Genomic DNA, 20,353 nt, shown 5'->3' with positions numbered 1-20,353 from the left:
TAAGCAAAGTTGTTGCTTAACACTAGAATTAAAGTGTTTTTTTTGTATTTCCCAAACCAGCACTTGTATGCTTGTTTAAATAAGCACATCTGTCTTTGAATAGAGCTGCAGCATTATCTCTCATTCATGAGCAATTTCCTTCTCTTCCTGTGATAAGACTCAGTGTGTCCTTTTGATTGCTGGACTTTATTTTTCTGATCTAGTGAACAGGAACAGCGCACCAAACAACTGACTAATTTAGCAAATACATAGCAATGTCCAACCCTGTTTTTGTTTTATTACGACCTAGATATTTCTGACCACTTTCAATGATCCTCACAAAAACAGCCATACTGATGGGATTTAGTTTGTTGAGTGACGTGTGGATTTGGAACATTTTCCCAGAAGGTCTAGTTGCGAGTCACTTGAAAAGAAAACATGAACGCAGTTCTTGTGACATTGTGTCATAAACCTAAGCTCTGAACCATTAAAAGAAATCTTCATTGTGCAATTCATGCTTTGACTGCATTAGTCACCATAATGAAATTCTTCCTTGGTTATGAGGAACTGGAATGAATGAACTCATCTCCATCAGGCTCTTTTCATATAGCCACTGGATGGAGACACAATTGTTTTCACAAGTGTTTTTCTTGCTAATGTGCTTTATTTTTCATATGCTCAAGTAGGCTCTAAAACGATATACTGAAATTTCTCCTATCTCAAAGCCAGAAAAGGCTCACTGTGTTTGGAAGATGTCCAGGCAGCAGACAGGACACAATGTGATCATATGTGTTTATCCAAATGCAGCTGTTACACTTTTTGTCTAATTTATTGTAAGACTTTTGTAAGACGACATGCATTTTGCTTTTTATCTGACATTCTTTGCTCATTATCTGTTTGGGCTTTATTTCATTTCTACTTCATCACTGTCGGAACCTGTGGTGTACTACTTGAAGGTGACCCGCACAAAACACACTCCTTCATCTAGTTTGTGAGTCTTTTTACTGCCGAAAGATTCAGTCAGTTAAAGTGATTGAGTGGCTTTTGTTGCTACTACTTTTTCAAAGTAAATCAGGCTTTACTCTCCACAGTAAAATCCACACGTTTCAAGTATCCACTTGGATTTAAAAGCACACATGTCACAAAGGACGTATAAACACAGACCTACAATAACAAACAGCAGTTGCTCTTACGCTTAAATGGCTTCTTCTTAGCTACTTTATTGCATGCATGCCTCATATTACAATGCAACCACAACTTTTGTGTAATTTCCACCTTAAAATTAAACAGAACAATTTTAAAATATGCTCCTAAAGTGTCACTGCTGTGCCACGGCCGTGATGCTATTTCCTCCAGTTGTCATGCTGGCTAATCTTGGTCCAACCAGTCGCACTGTTTCCGCACTGGCACTGTTATTAATCTTTGATTTATGACATTTCCCCATTAATTGTTTAATAAAATAGTCATAAAATGTGTTTTTCTCATTCTTGTTGCTAAAAATTGATTCAGTAGTTTCTCTGTTAATGTGGAGTATATGTATATATATCTTTACATATATAAATAAGTGTTTATTACAGCTCATACACAGCCTTCTGCTTTCTGTGGTCAAGATGATCTCTTTCCCCAGTTGGTGTAGCATGATGTCAGGAGATATTTTACAAACATGTTCTCCAGATAAGCTGCAGAGGACAAGGGACAGATTTCGCACATTTGTTCCCAGCAGGCTGTGTGACTGTTCATTTGGAATTAACCAGAGCGTATGCAAAGTTTGGGCTGGGGATTAACAGGCCTGCCTGTGGGACTGGACGGGGTGTTTGCTAGCTCTTCAGTGACCAACCATGACTATGTTGCTCAGCAACAGGATACAGTCTGCATGCTCTGGTTGGTCTGTTGCTTTGTGGTGTCTCACAACTGACCCTGAACCTGACCTCCTGATGCCAATCATTGATGGCTGTAATGACTATTAGAATGTGGCCTTGGCATTCTTCTGCTATCTTATAGCCTGATATACGAAAACAAGTCTGAAGGTTTGTTTGTAGCAAGTTTAAACCCAACGATAATTCTATAGTTGCGTTTTGACATGTGGTTGGAGCAAGAGCAATTATTGCAAATTCATCCTTGGCATAGTATGAATTTGCAATTCATTTTACAGAAATATATTAGATTTTATTTTTGGGGGTGAAACTGAGAGTTTGGTTGATAATGGTACTAGAAACTAAGGGCAAAACATTAGAGACCCCTTTGTCTCAAATGTTTTTGAGACAGTTTTAAGATGACAGTTGACTGTCAGCTCTCAAACAATACCATTTGTAAACTTAACTCCTACAAGTTTATTCTAAATATGACTGTGACATTCCTGCAGAATCAACTTCACCGACCCCGCTGCTGAAACGAATGTTGCTTTGAAAATCTAGAGAATGGAATGCATCAATGTCTGCGTAAAGTCTTTCTGAAGAAGCACTATATTTGAACTTTCGGCAATAATTTTGGGCCTATGTCGATTCAGTGGCGATTTTCCTGAAAAGCCCACACTTTTCCCAGGGGAATGAATTCAGTCACACTTCTGGTATTTTTGAACATTATTAACCCAGAGTGGGGCTTTTAGTCACTTGGTACTGTACACAAAGGCAATGGAACTCTGCCAGAAAGCTAGTATATACAGTAGTAGATACACAGCCCTCTCCCTGCGGCTGTCTCACCATCTTCTCTTCTCTTCTCTTCTCTTCTCTTCTCTTCTCTTCTCTTCTCTTCTCTTCTCTTCTCTTCTCTTCTCTTCTCTTCTCTTCTCTTCTCTTCTCTTCTCTTTTGATTAGTGGCCAACAATTTCTGCATGCAGTCACGTCCTAAGCCATCACTGCAGGGTCAGTGCACTGACGTCATGCCCCTCTCTGTGCGAGTCTGTGCTGTTAGAACTTCATTTTAGGCTTTGGATTGGTATTTGAAGTAAATCACTTCACTGTAACACTACAAGTCCTGGGAGTAAAAAAACAGCCTTTGTTCTGATTCTTGAAGTATTACATGCAATATATTTGTACTTGGTTCTGGAAAATTTTGCAATTACTTCTAATGTTCATCTGTGCTCCACTGAGTTCTTTGGATACTTAACCCTAACCTAGTTTTTAGACAAGGAAACTAGACAAACCTAAAAAAAAAAAAAAGGCAGACTGTTTAGTACTCTTTAAGGAATCGAAGTGTAAACATCTCACTTCTCTACTTTAACAACTTCTATATACTTTATTATTATAATGGACAGATTATGTATGAATATGAAACAGGCAATAAACACGTGTGTGATTTGCTGTGGAAATTTAATCTTATATCAGACGTCATAGCACTGACTCTCTGGCTTTGTGAGTCATGCCTCATCCCGTACCTTTGCCTGGAAGGCAGTGCCAGGTATGTTAACGTGACGTGCAGATAATATTAAGGTCGCAGTGCTGCTTTTGAGCTTTATACTTTGCTGATCTAATCCTGACGTTGTAGTTATGTGGGCCAATGGCAGCAGTTTCTTAGATGGATGGTGTATCAAATGTACATAAATGTAGTGTTAAAACACAACAGAACCACAGCTGCTTATTCTGATCTTTTCGCATAAGCCCCAGAATTTAAGACATTCAGTCATTAAATTAGAGTGACGTGGCAGTGTAGTGATGTGCGCCCGTTCATACACATGTCCAAAGCGGCAGAGACGGCTGAAACTTGAGAGGCTGAGACTATTTTTTTCTTTGATGGTGGATCCTGTGTGACTTGGCTTTGTTCTTTTTTCCCCCCTTTGGTACAAAAAATGTCAGTATGTGTATTTACATGCCTCCTTTGGGATTTGTGTGTAATATGCTTGTGTGCCTGCAGCCGTGGGTGTTTTTCTAAGGGTGTGGGTGTAAGACAGGCAGCAATGGACCAGTTTAAAGTTTGATTGATTGTCTTATCAACGATGATTGTTGTTACTGGGTGGTGGGAATGAATAGCCAGCACTAGAGCCTGCCAGAGGGCGGTATAACTTATCACTGGGCTTTTCTCCAGCCATGTTGTAATGTTTTGGCAACCTGATACTGTTACCATAATGCCCACACAATGTTGTTCTGTCACTTTGTTGTTCACTCAGTCATGATCAAGGGTGCTTTTGTACAACGGAAACCATGTTCATAGACAGTTACTGCCTATTATCTATAAGGCACACACTGTAGCTGCATCTTGTCCTGCAAGGAAGCCACTTGCTGAGCAGTCGTGTTCAGACATACACACACAAACACACTTTCAAACGCTTCACCAGATTTCTGTATCTGTTGGTGGTCCATGCTATGTACAAAAATAAATCCTTGCATCAGAAATATTTACACGCACGTGGATTTCATGTGATGTGCGCAGATATACTACGTCTTTCTGTCATAATGGCAGCTGAGGTTGTTCAGTTTGGCATTTTACTCGTTAGCTTGCGCTTCCTGGAAACAGGAATGTGTTTTACTCAAAGACAGCAAGTGACAGCTCCCTCTTTTGCCCCCTTCCCTTTGCACCTACCACACACTTTCATCACACAGTAATAAAACGTTAATAGGCATTTTGAACCGCTCTAACTCCCTCCCTCACTCCTTTCCCCGCGTCTCTTTCCACTTGCTCCCACTTGCGCTGTGTGTTTTGTTTGAGCTCAGCTCCATTGCTGGTACAAGCTGAAGTATTTACAGCATAAATATTGGCAGTGAAAGTCTACACTGATGTTCAGCTGCTGTGATGGAAAAGGTGATTGAATCATTCTTGAGCACACTCCCTCCTTTTCGTCCACTGTTCATTGTTCTATTCTCTTGTGCTTTTATTGTTTGTTCTCACTTTTTCTTTTTAGCATTTTATTTTAGAATCATTGATGACCTGAATGCATCTTTTCTCTATTTTAGGAAATTACGATGACTGACCGATTTGACTGTGACAATTGCAAAGAATCGCTGTATGGCCGCAAGTACATCCAGTCTGATGACAGCCCCTACTGCATTCCCTGCTATGACACCTTGTTCTCGAACACATGTGACGAGTGCAAAGAACTGATTGGCCATGACGCAAGGGTAAGGCATCCATTTCAACGTGACCCAACATGTAATCAGCTATGTGCTCGACAACAAGAGTAACAAGTGGAATATTTTTTTAGATTTGCAGTTGAAAAGCATTCGATAGTTGTTATAAAAAGATAAAAACATGATTGTATATATAGGATTTCCTTATGTAATAAATTACTAATAATGATCTACCTCTTTCCACAGTGTGGACTTTGTATTAAACAAAGATAAATCACACAAAAGAACTACTCCAATGAGCTTTATGCCATTTTTACAGTGTTTGGACATGGCTTTGAATGGCTAAAACAGAAGTTATGTCATGTTAATGATGCATAATTCATAGTAAATGAGGCGTGATCTATATATTTTGCATAGCAAGACATTGTAGAGGCTAATTTAACAAGCAATTATGCAGGTAATTTCCACAGAAGTCCATAAATGCCAACTAACTTATTTTGAGATAGTAAAAATGCAGCATTAGGCAATGTCTATTTCTTCCCCACAATCAAGTTAAAATGTAATCCTCCCTCAGTGGAAAACACTAATATGAAGTGGATCAGCTAAAGCCAATATGGTCCATAATGGAGTCAAATAAGTGGAGATATGACACAGTGCTTGATAGTTTACTTAGCTAAAACATTCCATTCAGTTATCAACACCCTTAAGAGGGGTAAATGAAAAATAAAGCCAGCATTTTCCTGGCTTAAAGCCCTGTATACAATGAATTCACTCCACATGCCTGACCAATAAAATCACAGTCATGCACATGTGCAACCTACTTGTCACTGCATATACAGACATTTGACCTAGCCCAGGACTAAACTCCTCAATGCTCATGCTATAAACACAAATTAATTTTTAGTATTTTTGTTATCCCTTTAGTTTATATGCCTGGAAATGTCACTTCATTTCTTGGACACATTTGTAAGTGTATGAAATGACTTTCAGTGTCCTTGGCTTTTCTTTGCTCTGCTGCCAGGAACTCTTTTATGAAGACCGGCATTACCATGAGCACTGCTTCCGTTGCTTCCGCTGCGATCGCTCTCTGGCAGATGAACCCTTCACTAGCCAGGATGATGCACTGCTCTGCAATGACTGCTACTGTAATGAATTCTCCTCCAAGTGTGTAGCCTGTGACAAGATTGTCATGCCAGGTATGTGTGGATGCTGCAATGTTTCTGTGCAGAGGCACTTTGAAGATGAAATGTGCATGATAGTCTTTTTTCTGGTCTAAATTTTGTTTGTAACAGTTTAGAGTTTTTCTTTTTTGTGTCTGTATGAAGTATGCTTCCAGTGGCATTTAGAAAAGTAAAGTTGTGGGGCATTTTGAAACACGAGCCGAGCCATAAGAGGAAATTCAATAAAATAGAAAAACATTGTCATAAAATATAATACCTTACTAAGCTCCTCCCCCTTGTCCCTCCTTTTATTTTCCTGTATTCCACTTGTTTCAAATTGAAAAGTTAAAATATAGGCACATCATTTTAAAAGAATTGTAAGATGGTAAACTCCAGAAAGCAGGGTCAAAATTATAGAAAAAGGCGAAACAGGATGGATTTAGAAAAAAGGATGAGAAATGAGAAAGAGGCAAAGACAAGGCTTGAATAGTCTGCTTGAATTGACATGTTTAAACTAGATCCCAATGGCTGACAGGCTGGAAGTAAACTGATCATATCAGTAGAGAAATCTGCAAATTCCAGTCCCCAGTACTATCTTTATCAGCCCTCATAATCTACAAATAATTCAAGGAAGACTTTGGCTTCCCCCAATTACTCCTCTTTTTTATTCAGTATTATGTAAGACAAATTTACAGGGACACTTACTTCATCCTGTTTCATTTTTGTGCGTCCAGTTGCCATCATTTGTCATCGAATAACATAAACACCTGTAAAAAACAGAAGCATACTTATCATTGTGTAATAGCTGAATGATAGCCTTAGTGCTAGCGGCTTGAGGAGAAAAGCACAGTTTACACTGAATCAGTATAAAGATTCCACAGAAACTGTTTTGGTTATCAAGATTGTTCTGATAAAAGTACTGAAATTATTCCATTGCCAAAGATCATCAACCAGATGTTGTTGTGCAGTCGCAGACAATGGTCCTCTTCTTCACTTCTGAAAATCATTTAGCGTTTCTGTTGTTGTGGCGACTGAAGTCTTGCATAAGTTCTTTTCTATTTTTCAAACAGACAAAACATACAAGATATGTTCTGCTTCACCTAAAAAAACACCAAAACATTTAAGTGATTTAACTTTTACCCAAGCTAACTGATATCATTTTGAGTTTTTGGTCTCTGGCTATAAACTCAGACACCAAATAGTATTTCCAGTAGACGAGCTTGGAGTTTTCAAGCCTGAAGAGCAGTGCATCAGGTCAGGCACACTGGGAAATTTTCCCATAGGATCAGACTGTGAGTGCCCAGTTCTACTGTCTTAAAATGGGATTCATGGTACTGTATTTGTGCTCATTTGCGTGAGTATTCGGTTATCTCTACAGAGATGCGCTGATGTGCAGTCCTCCAAACGACAACAGTGCATGGCTCAGCAAAGATGATGCTGTGTGTAGATCGAATGCTGATTGGTTGAAAAGTGGAGCTGGGCAGGAAAGGGAGCATTCACTGCAAAGGGGAGACAGAAGCATGAAAAAAGAACAAAATAATACCAAAGATCAAAACAGTAGCGTGAAAAAGCCCAGACGCTGGCTGCAGTTGTTTGTTTTGAATGCTTGGTTTCACTTTAACTCTTTGCATGTTATAACATCAATCTTCTCCATGGCTGGCTGAAGGATCAACAGCATCACAAGAACAGCCCACAGACTGGTTCTTCCACGCATTTTTGACTCTGCCACCTGGTGACAGTAATCAGTTACAGCATATAGGTGACAGTCTGCAAAATCGTGCAAAGGCTCTGCACAGCCATGCCGGTCCTTTGAGACGTCTGAGCAAGGACGTTATGTGCAAATGAACTACAGCACACACAATTGTCCTACAAGGGCACCTCTCACCCTACTCACCACTTTTAGTTACTTGCAACTTGAAGGGTTGCTGCTTTGACAGGCTGGAGGAAATCCAGTGTGTATCACAAATCTACGCCTGCGACTAGTCAAAACAGAACTTCAAGCGAGTGATCAAAACGTAGCAGTGTATGGCTCAAGGACACGACCTTGAATGAAACGTTAACCAAATTGAAATCCTTTTATCCCTGTGCTGTAGTGAAAGTTTTTGATTGCATCTCACATATATCGCCTCTGTCAGTGCGCCCCAGGGCAGCTGTGGCTACAATGTAGCTTGCCATTGCCAGTGTGTGAATGTGTGTGTGAATGGGTGAATGACTGAATGTAGTGTAAAGTAGGGCTGGGTATCGTCACTGATTTCTAGAATCGATTCAATTCCGATTCACAAGGTCCCGAATCGATTCGATCCACGATTCGATTTAATTCAAAACGATTCGATTCACTTCGATTTGAATCTGGGAAATTTTGACAGTCAGAAATATTATAATTCAGATCAGTACATTTACATATTTTTGTATCTATAAAAAGGAAGCTGACACAAGCAAGACTTTATCAAAGGTGTGAGCATCACAGCAGATGCCTTTGTGTCAAAGTAGCTGAGGATAAAACACAGAAAAACATGAAGGCAATTTTTCTGGCCTGGGATTTTATAAAAATATTCTGCAGTACATCAAAAACGAAAGAAAACCATTAATCAACACATGAACATTACCTCTGAAGTTACAGCGGTTTTATTAGAGACAGGGCTAAGCGTTTTGCATAATTTTAAAAAGTTTAAATTTGTTCAGTATTGAACGGCAGAAATTAGGTTTTCTTTTCAGAAGTATATGAAACGGAAAAAAAACGTCGGCCGACAGCGCTGTAAACAACGGTAGACTTGTGCGTAACAAGCAAGCAAATAATGCAGAAAACAGTACAGAGAGAGAGAGCGCGAGGGAGAGAGAGAGCCCGAGAGAGAGAGCGAGAGAGCACGCAAGAGAGAGCTGTGCATCGTGGTCGAAGCAAAACATTAAAAGTAAGACTGAATACATGACGATGTTTATGTGAGGCATAGTTTGGATCTTCTTTTGCTGCTGGTTCGGTCAATATTGTTTGGAGAGACATCAAACTAACAGCTTTAGAATCAGCGCATAAAGGGCGTGAACACAAAGGCGACATCTAACTGATTCTGATCGGCGGGTCGCGCTGTGTGTTTACTCTTTGTGCAGAATCCGTGTTCCTGCTCTCATTTACTGTCTTAGCTGTTTGGTGGTTGTTGAAATTTTGTGAGATTTCACCTGAGATTCTGGCATTTCGGGCAAAATAAATTTATATTAAAAAATCGATTCAGGATTTTAATGAATCGATTTTACGTTATCCAAGCCAGAATCGATTTTAATCGATAAATCGATTATAAAAACCCACCCCTAGTGTAAAGCTCTTTGGGGTCCTTAGTGACTGAGTAAAGCGCTATACAAATGCAGGCCATTTACCATTTACCATATATGGGAAATCCATTTATGGAAGTGTACTGTAATAAGCAGAGTACACAGTAGTTTTGTGGTGTAAGATCAAGAGGGCCTGTAGAGTCAAGAGACCATTTAAAGAATACTGACTTTAGACTACATGCAGAAAATCCAGAATTGAATTCAAAATCCTGCTCCTCACATACAAGGTCTTAAATAATCAGGCCCCATCTTATCTTAATGACCTTGTAGTACCATATCACCCTATTAGAGCACTTCGCTCCCACTCTGCAGGCCTACTTGTTGTTCCTAGAGTATTTAAAAGTAGAATGGGAGGGAGAGCCTTCAGTTTTCAGGCCCCTCTTCTGTGGAACCAGCTTCCAGTTTGGATTCGGGAGACAGACACTATCTCTACTTTTAAGATTAGGCTTAAAACTTTCCTTTTTGCTAAAGCATATAGTTAGGGCTGGACCAGGTGACCCTGAATCCTCCCTTAGTTATGCTGCAATAGATGTAGGCTGCCAGGGGATTCCCATGATGCATTGAGTTTTTCCTTTCCAGTCACCTTTCTCACTCACTATGTGTTAATAGACCTCTCTGTATTGAATCATATCTGTTATTAATCTCTGTCTCTCTTCCACAGCATGTCTTTTATCCTGTCTTCCTTCTCTCACCCCAACCGGTCGCAGCAGATGGCCGCCCCTCCCTGAGCCTGGTTCTGCCGGAGGTTTCTTCCTGTTAAAAGGGAGTTTTTCCTTCCCACTGTCGCCAAAGTGCTTGCTCATAGGGGGTCATATGATTGTTGGGCTTTTCTCTGAATCTATGAAGCGCCTTGAGGCGACATTTGTTGTGATTTGGCGCTATATAAATAAAATTGAATTGAATTGAATTGAATTGAAAGCATTCTTTAGAAATTAGGCTTTCTGTGTAGAGATTTCGTGCTTTGTTATAAACTTACGGTCTGTTTATAACGTTTTTAAAGCTTATTGCAATTCTTTTGAAATGCTTTCTCTTCTAAAGAAAAAAGAAGGAAAAACAGAATTCTATTTTAGCATGTTCACTTTTATTGTATTTGTCTAATAGGCATGTCTAACAGTTAATATTATCCTTCTTGAGCCACAGTTATTAATCTCAGTTTCTAATCTGGAAAGATTTTGCTGGGGATTTCAGTGTTTTTGATTAGAGATCACAACAGCACATATACCCTAAGGCGGGGAAACGTTAGCAGTAATGCAAGATGTCAGCCCAACACAAACCACTGCGTCACTGTAGAGTAAACCAACCAGTATAATAAAAAACTCAACAGCTGTGGAATACAAGATGGATTGGTTGAGGACACAGAGGGGGAAATGGCATTATCCCTTTTCTTTTAAGGCCTGCCACCAGTTTCCAGTTGTAGGAGAGAAGTATGGGGGCTGTGGTATTATGATGAAAAATAAATCTTAGTGAAACAAAATGGATTTATATGTCTTCATGCAATTCAACTGTTTTATTTCCTATTTTAATAAAACCACAAAAAATACCAAAATGATCGTAACGATCCTATAAAGACGTGTAAATGATGCAAACTTAGCACTTTTATATTCATTCTTTCCATCATTAATTTTCAGTCTCTTGTTTCCATTCTTCTGTTACTGTAGGCACAAGAAAACTCGAGTATGCAGGTTCTACTTGGCATGAGGGCTGTTTCATCTGTCACAGCTGTTCACAGCCAATTGGCTCAAAGTCCTTCATTCCTGACAAGGATGAGCACTACTGTGTGCCCTGCTACGAGGACAAGTTTGCTCCACGTTGCACACGCTGTAAAAAGGTCAGCAAAGCTGCCACATTGTTATAAAGACTTATTATTTTTAAAGTTTGAGAAACTGGTAAACTGCCACACTTCAAAAACTGAGTTAAAAATTAGTTGGATTAAATCTCTGCAGTAGTGTGACAGATTTCCACATGACCCTTGATCTTTTTTTAAGACTCTGACCAAAGGTGGAGTGACCTATCGTGATGAGCCGTGGCATAAGGAGTGTTTTGTGTGCACCAGCTGTAAGACCCAGCTGGCAGGTCAGCACTTCACCTCCCGGGATGACAGCCCTTACTGCCTCAAGTGCTTTGGAAACCTGTACGCCAAGAAGTGTGAGGCCTGCAGCAAACCCATCACAGGCAAGAATGCATCACGGTGTATACATCACTATCTTGATTTGTGAATATACTTGTAGTGCTACCTTTATACACTACATACATTGAATTTCAGTATGGTATGGAAGACTGCTTAGGCCACAGAGGGTAGATACAGAGAATGTATGGCAAAAAAAAAAAGTGTTGAATGCATTGAAGACCTGAAACTAATCACTATTTATTCCCTCAGATATACGAAAAAATACAATTTCAAATATTAAAAAAATATATATTTATATAAATTTATATAGTAAATAATAGCGAAAAACATGAACTTTTCTGTCATGTAATTTTTTTTATCTATTACCTAACGACCCTGATGTAGTATAAATGACTATTGGTCTAGTGATGAAACTTTTGAGAACACAGTAAAAAATTCAAAATGTATCCACTCGTTGTTAACATTTCTGAAAGGCTTCCTAACCCTGGGCCAGATTGGAGTCTTTGCCTGGCCGATGCTGTCCACCAGGCCTTATGTTTGACACCCCTGTTATAGACAAAAAAAATGTCAGGATAATTTAGTGTCAAAAAACTGATATTTTATTTTCAAGTATCAACTTTCAGCAGTCAATTTGTTTTTCCTTGCTCTTCAGGCTTTGGAGGAGGAAAGTACATCTCATTTGAAGATCGTCAGTGGCATCAGCCGTGTTTCACCTGCTCGCAGTGCTCTGTTTCGCTTGTTGGTGCTGGGTTTTTCCCTGATGGCGACAGAATCTTATGCCGTGACTGCCACACCAGCCTATAGAGCATTCATTTCCTAAAATCCCACCTTTCCCTCAACTTACTCTTTATTATGGCTTTTCAAGAACCCTGAGTAATTACCAAGACAGGAAACACAGGCTAACACATACTGCCTCAGGTCAATTTCTTTATATAAGACATCAGTTACTCGATGTCCCGTCTATGTCAGATTTTAATCTAAAAGCTGGTGTCCAAAATCCTGTTTTGATGCTGCATTGTTTGCATGAACCCTCACAAAAATTCCCAAAAAAAAGTTTAAAAAAAATTTAAAATAGATTTTGTTCATGGAGTGCCTTATTATTATAAATGCAAATTGCTTGTAACTGTGTAAAAAAAATTTTTCCATCAATAATGTAACTTCAGGTAGAAATCATACTCTGAAGAAAAGACACCAAACACTGATACAGTATAGTAGATGAAACTTGCAGTCTATATTTTAAAAGTGTAATGGAGTTATTGTTTTAATGCTCTTATAACTGCAGTTTTATGCATTTTGAATGTTTCCTTTCCTCACGTGTCAGTTGCCTTTCTCTATTGTATGTCTTTCTTTGTTCAACTTAACAATTTACTGTATATAATGATCCAGAAAGAGGTGGGACATTTTAAAGAATTAGACATTTCTTTGTAAATGGAAAAATACGAATGAGAAGAACATGAAAAGCTGAACATATGTTTATTATTGTAGTCAGTTCTTATTATTCACTCCAAATTATTTGCACTTTGGGTAAGATATGTACGTGCACATAAAAACATTCACTTTGCCTCCCTGTAGCTGTTACTTGCTGTTATGAGGACAAGGCACAAGAAATACAGAGCATTTTTTGTCATGTATCTGCTTATATTGAGCTTTGCAATGACACTTTTTACATAACATTTTATCTTATTTCCTTTTTTAGTTGTTTTAATAATTCTTTATACATATATATATATATATATATATATATATATATATATATATATAGATATATAATCATTCTACAAAGAGCCAGCATTAATAACCTAAAAGAAGCTGAAACATCAACATTACTGTTGTGTGTGGCAGGAATACGCACCGCCTGCCGTGATTGGCCACACTAATTATTTTGTTTCTGTTGAAGCTGTTATTGTTTGTTTTTTTCATTGTAAGTTTGTATGATACACTTGTGAAAATTCTATTAAAAAATACCTTAATAATTTCATTATTTCAGCTTTGATGCTGGTGAGTCAGAGTTGGCAAATATACATTTTAAGATGGAGAATAGGCCATCAGGATTAAAACTATGAACATACCTGTAACTCAGATGAAAATTGATATGGCTGAATGCTTAGTTTTATTTTGAAGACTTGTTAAATAAATTCACACTGACTTTGATGTTTCTTAGCAGTTTTTATATTTTCTATGTTTATATTCTGTGCATCATTGTGGTCATTATGTATGAAGATTTCTGTGAACTTGTGTTTACTCTGTAAACCAGAAACCTCCCCACTTTGGCAAATGTCTTTCTAGGAAAAAAAATATCTCTGTGTATGTGTGTGTGTAAAGTCAGGGGAATGAGTAGCCGAGCATGAAAGTGTGAGTGTGAGAAAATGGTAGAGACAAACCAGGCGTAAGTAATAAAAAAGTGAAAAGTGTATGCCTTTAATTTTCTGATATTTTTAAGATATTTGTGTGTATGTGTGTGTGTGTAGGTGTGTGAATGTGTGTGTGCTCGCATGTGCGTGTGAAAAATGGAGCACAGGCGCAAATTTGTGTGTATGTCCCTGAATGGATATACATGCACCAGTGTTTATGCTGAGTCGACTGTTTCATTGCCTTGATGAAGCACAAATACACAGACCTCCAGATACACTCTCCTGTCGGCATTGGTGAAATGTCCTCCTCCCTGCCTCTGTTCCAGATTTTTTCACCAAAAAAGGAAATGGAAAACTCGTAGCTGCATGGGGGAGGGCGGGTGCACTGGTGGTGGAAGTGGGAGAGTGTGGGAGACAGAGAGGAGGAGAGAAAGAGAGGGAAGATGTTCACATCTGGAGTTGCTCTATGGCACTTTCACTAGGGGGGTCAGCTCCACTCACAGCCCCCTTTGAATTTATTAGAAGAAGGAGGCAGGCGGGGAGGTGATGGCTAACAGGAAGGGTCAGAGGCAGACAGTTAACTGTATCATATGGCACACAAGCAGTTTAATCATTCACAGTTATTGCTTGCAACAGAAGAAAAATGTGCTTATTCATATGAAAACCTGACTATAACTGCCCTTTACTGGGGGTCATTCTCTTTCTGGTTTTCAGCAACAGAATGTTTTTTTCCTTTCCTTTGACTCTGCCAGACGTGTTTGTGGCCACTGTCATTCAAAATGAAGTTTACCGCACAAGCAAGTTCCTGAAAATCAGGACAGCTCAAAGAAGGCATGTCCTTGTTTGTCTAAAAGTCTGTAGACAGCAGCATTATTTGGGTACCTACGTGATCAGTCACATAAAAATGATTATAATCACTATTTTGCTGTTAAACGTGTTTCAGTAAAACATCAACCCTTAAATAAACAGTTTGACTTGTAGGACCAGAATGCAGAAACTATACAAACAGGCAACAGTGATTACAGAGAGATGCCATGTTACAGGATTTGTGGATTTAAGGTCATATGTAATATAAACAGTTATCTATTTTAGCGCTTCATGCTTAAAGACGAAAATAACATTCAAGTTCCCAGTGCAGAAACTTAATTTTTTACAGTAGGAATTAGAAAACATGACTATAAATGCTTAATGCTATACAAACACTTTATCCATTATCAAGACATTCAAACAGACAGTGTTTAAAAAGTCCAGCATAGCATTCACAAGTTCCGCAACCTTCCGTTCCGCAAGGTTGCATGTAAAGGCTTCTTGTATGGCCTATAAAACACCAGTAAAAGGAGTGAGACTGGTAGAATCATATGGGCTAAGAACCCAAAAGTTTACAGAAAGTGAATGAAAAAGTCAAATAGGACTATCAACATTTTTAAATTACTGTTTTTAACCTCTTTTTAGGCCAAGGCACTTGTTTAAGATGCATTTTCTTAAATTCTCCTAGCTATTTGGTGTTGGCTGAGCCTGATACAAAACAAAAAACAGAAAAAACTGAACATCATCTCTGAACAGAAAGCATGTCTTCATGGGAACAGTGAGTTTATTTTACAGCACAATAAAGTCCCTTTAATTTAACCAAAGTTTAAAAAACTTTAATGAGCAGAACAAAGCAGAAAAGCCCAAATGTAATGTCCCCATATGAGGACTCATGGTCTCCTGAGGATAAACGGACATCCTGCCTTAAAAACCAAATACGATTTGTGGAACTCTCAAAGGCTTTGATGTTTAAATGTTTGGATTAAATTAAACTGAGTTTAGAGTATTACATTATGATCAGTTTATAATGACACAAAGTTTTCTGTGAAACCAAAACTAATCTGATTTCTTTGATCATCAAACTCCAGTGGGTGGGCGAAGTGTAATTAGACTGATGCCTTATGTGATAGTAAAAAAAAGTTTAATAAGTTCATGTTACATTTTCCTGATTACATGATTTAATTCATTTGACTGAGTCAGTGTGTATGTGGTCAATTCCTACAGAGCAGACTGGGTTAGCCACTTTCAAAGCTGGGGTTACCATGAACAGCCTTTCTTAGTCTGGTAAATGTGTATAGGTATAATAGAAAATGACACTTTAAACAGCAAAGATTTGATAGGGTTAACTGAGTAATAGTAAAAAGTATTAAGATGTTATGGTTTGCTTTCCTGTCTTTGAAAGTTGCTTTCTTTTTTTCTTCACTTGCCTGAAAGTTTTATTTCTTCTGATTAGAATTGGCAGCTTCCTGTACACCATCTATACAGCTTTACAACCATATTAAATCTGAGCAGTTCTAAACCTGTGGACCCTGGTCCCTCACCCAAGACCAGTTTGCCTTGGATGACCCTACGAGAAGCAAATGCCCCCAACAACATAGCTCCTGGGATCACTGGGCCACACAAACCTTTACATCATGATAAGACAGCAATTCAAAGAGGGGACCAGACAAAGAGTAATTCATACCCCAAGACCAACAGCTGTAGGTCTTGGACACATGAATATAAAAAGGGGCGATGGTGGTGAGTTGGATCAGGTGATGAGGATGGATATTAGACAGGGCTGGAGTACCCAAATGTATAGGGAGGATTCACTTTGAATATCTAGCAGAGGCCCTGTTCTGCAGAATCTTAAATTCCCACCTTTGGAGGAACTTCAATACATATCCTGAGGGATGCTGGGGACACTGAGTCTGAATGGCCCATGTCCCATACCTCCATTGCCAGAGTAGCTGTACAGATCTGTCATTGCAAGGTAATTGGTGCTTGTCATGGCAGTAATTCTCAAATCAAATGGTGGACACTGGAGGTGAGGAGAGTCACCAAGTTGGAAGAGTACTACCAGGTTTGGTTAGCTTTTGGGACTCCTAAGGTCTGTGCCAGCGTACTGGAGAAGAGAGTCCACCTGCTGGTCGAATCTCCAATTCATGAGGAGAAACTGTTTTTGTCTTCATCGTGGAACACTAAACCAGCTTTTGTTTTTTACCTCTCAAGGATATTTGAGATTTCATGGGAGTTTGCCCAACCACTCAACACATGTTTGGTGAAATTGGGGAAGGTAATCAACCACATCCCATGGGAAATTCTGTTACATGTGCTACTGGTGTATGGGGTACTTTACTGTTGCTATGGGCCAGTCAGTCCCTGTTCAGCCACATTGAGAGCTTGGTCCATATTGCTGGCAGTCAGAGCCAGGTCAGGTCCATTCCAGGACTACACCAAGCCTGCCTTTGTCACTGATTCTGTTCATAACTTTTATCATGAGAACTTTGGTGGCAGCAGGATCTCTTCTCTGCTTTTTGCAGATGATGTGGTTTTGTTTGCTTTATCAGTTGGAGACCTCCAGCTCACTCTTGGGATGTTTGCAGCCACATGTGAAGTAATGGAAATGAGATTAGCTGTAAAAGGGTGTAGTGCCTACTCAGTTTCAGGGATGGGTTGTTGCCCCAAGTGGGGGAGTTCAGATATCTCTATGTATTGTTCACAAGTGAGAGGAAAGGGGAGCGGGAGATTGACAGACAGATTGGTGCTACTTCTGCAGTAATGTACCAGTCCATTGTGGTAAAGTGAGCTAAGCGTGAAAGCGAAGCTGTCCATTTACTGGTCGATTTATGTCCTCACTCTCAACTTCGGTCTTCAGCTCCAGGCAGTGACCAAAAGAATCCCACTGCAGATGAAAGCAGCAGAAATTTCTTCCAAAGGGTGGCTGGGATCTCACTTACAGATGGGGTGAGAAGTTCAGTCATTCACCAGCATCTCAGAGTAGAGCCACTACTATTCCACATTGAAAGGGGCCAGTTGAGGTGGTTTGGACTGGATAACTACGGGTTGTTTCTGACTTAAATGCCTCCTGGTTGCATCCATCCATCCATCCATGGGACAAACTGCAAGTGAGAGATATAATCTCTCTCCTGGGTTTGCCTATGGGCCTCTCCCCAGTGGGACACACAACGGGTAAAATAAGTATTGAACACGTCACCAGTTTTTCTAAGTAAATATATTTCTAAAGGTGCTATTGACATGGAATTTTCACCAGATGTTGATGACAACCCATCCAAGTCATACTTTACAAGAAATCAACCCATAGATGTCCATAAATTAAGTTATGTGTAATAATGAGAAATAACACAGGGAAAAGTACTGAAAAAGCTTACTGAAATGTATTTAATACATCTTACAAAATGCCTTTGTTGGTGATGACAGCTTCAAGATTTTCCTCTATGAAGAAACTAGTCACAAGGGTTACTCAGTTGTGATTTTGGCCCATTCTTCCACACAAACAGACTTCAAAACCCGAAGTTTCTGTGGGACCCTTCAATGAACTTCGAGCTTCAGTTCTTTCCACTGATTTTCAGTTGGATTCGGGTCGGGCGACTGGCTGGACCATTCTAGCAGCTTTATTTTCTCTCTCTAAACTGGACTTTCATTGGATGTGTGTTTGGGATTATTGTCTTGCTGACACGTTCACTCTCATTTCATCTTCATCATCCTGGTAGATGCAGCAGATTTTTATCAAGAATGTCTCAGTCCATTTTTCCATTCATTCTTCCTTCAGTTATGTGAAGTGTGCCAGTCACGTATGCTAAAAAACAGCCTCGCACCATGATGTTCCCATCTACAAACCTCACTGTTGATATGGTGTTTTGGGGTGATATGCAGTTGTAAATGAACACGGCAGACCCGGTGACATTAACATGCTTTGCAGCATTCTTTATTAGCACACACACGGTTGCTGTTCACAATACACACAGAGCTGCAGCTCTCCCGCTGCCAGCTCACCATTACCACAACAACAACCCCAACCACAGGACCCAGTACAATATTTAAGTCGGCGGGCGTGATTGCGGATGCCGTGCAGGTACGTCCGCCTTCCCTGCACGGCATCGCAGGCCATGCCCCACCACAGCAGGCTTGTCTAAATATTGTTCAGCAAAATTTTAACACGCTTCAACATGCTTTCATGGCGTGCAGGCCATGGCAGCTGAGTGCATTACTCATTATTTTCTTTAGAATAATTGTACCAGCTGATTCCAGATCTTTCAACAGCCCTCAAGAAATTGGTCCTTGGCTCTTGGACAAACTCTTCTTCTAATTCTTGTCACTTTCTGCCTGAAATCTTGTGGGGAGCACCCGGTTGTGGCTGATTTATGGTGAAATGATGTTCTTTCCACTTCCAGATTATGGCACCAATGGTGCAAATTGGAACCTTCAGTGGATTAGAAATTCTTCTGTAACCAATGCCACCAGTAGGGATGGGTACCGGTATCCGGTGCCATGATGGCACATAGTGGTTACTACGTAGTAAACGTTGTAACCAGACCGAAAAGCAGCGCACATTTCGGTGCTTTATTTCGGTGCTTTTTTTTTCCTGAGCTGTGATACACTTTCTTCTTCCTTACATTTGTATTGGCGGTTGGCAAACAACTGAAAGGTGCATTACCGCCACCAACTGGTATGGAATGATACACTTTAGATTCTAGCCAATCATTTTACGTTTCCGGGGGTAGTAGGCGGGCCCAGGTACGTACGTTCTTTTAGAGCAGAGCTACAGATTAAAAAATGCCCAAGGCGAAGCGGCCAAAAGTCTGGCTGTACTTCACAGCAAAATATGCAAACTCAGCAGCCTGCAACAAGTGCTTTAAGCCGATACTGTGATACTGTCAAAGGAAGTAACACCTCAAATCCGATGAAACACCTGGCGATGCATAGCGGTTTTTTTTAAAGCCGAGAAATGCCTGTATTTGATAGCTTGCTGCGAGACCTCACACCATGCACATCTACTGCCGGTGTGGTGCCTGTTATCGGACCGGAGTTAGCAACATCCCCCAAAAACGCGAAGAGGAGAGTCCTGGCCCCTAGCCCTGCCAGTGTAGCAGAAGTGATGACGGATGATGATGGCAGCAGCAGCCGTTCTTCTCTGCGTGAGTAGCTTAATGTTGTTCGTGTGTAATTTACGTTGAGTAAGCTAACCACATTATTACATTAATGCATGTAAGATGAACTAGCAAACATCATCATAGTTACATGTGGCTGTCTTCTTGTTTGATGGCAGATACTCCCTTCACCCTGGCCAAAAAGGCTAAAATGACCAAAGACAAAGTGGAAAACAGTTAAACATGAGAGGTTTTTGGACAAAGTTTGTGTTTTTTCCATTGATTAAGCACTGCTTCCAGCCCAGAGTGATACCATATATGTCCTATAGCTGCAGAAAAAGCTAACATTGTTATCTTTAAAAAACAAACAAACAAACAGCTGAACATGAGAGGTTTTTGGACCAATTTTGTGTTTTCCATTCTTTAAGCACCGGTTTGAGCACCGTTTAAGCACCGGCACCATTTCAAAAGTACCGGTTTGGCACCGGTATCGGATAAAACCTAAACGATACCCATC

The 20,353-nt window shown here is 39.8% G+C and overlaps 1 protein-coding gene across 1 annotated transcript in view; it reads left to right on the top strand.

Moving 5' to 3' along the window:
* The window catches only part of fhl3a (four and a half LIM domains 3a), a 30,146-nt gene extending 16,162 nt beyond the window's left edge, over positions 1 to 13,984 (top strand). The window contains exons 2-6 of the mRNA XM_006791697.3: positions 4,866 to 5,030; positions 6,001 to 6,175; positions 11,119 to 11,288; positions 11,446 to 11,632; positions 12,241 to 13,984. Of these exons, the coding sequence (XP_006791760.1) occupies positions 4,875 to 5,030; positions 6,001 to 6,175; positions 11,119 to 11,288; positions 11,446 to 11,632; positions 12,241 to 12,392 (840 nt within the window). The 5' untranslated portion in view covers positions 4,866 to 4,874 and the 3' untranslated portion in view covers positions 12,393 to 13,984. The remainder of the gene's footprint in view (positions 1 to 4,865; positions 5,031 to 6,000; positions 6,176 to 11,118; positions 11,289 to 11,445; positions 11,633 to 12,240) is intronic.
* The last annotated feature ends 6,369 nt before the right edge of the window (positions 13,985 to 20,353 follow it).

This window comes from Neolamprologus brichardi, chromosome 11 (genome assembly GCF_056152115.1).
Source record: "Neolamprologus brichardi isolate AB-2024 chromosome 11, ASM5615211v1, whole genome shotgun sequence".
NCBI classification, from domain to species: Eukaryota; Metazoa; Chordata; class Actinopteri; order Cichliformes; family Cichlidae; genus Neolamprologus; species Neolamprologus brichardi.
Note: the sequence above shows the minus strand (reverse complement) of the source record. Positions and strands in the feature narration are given on the sequence as shown.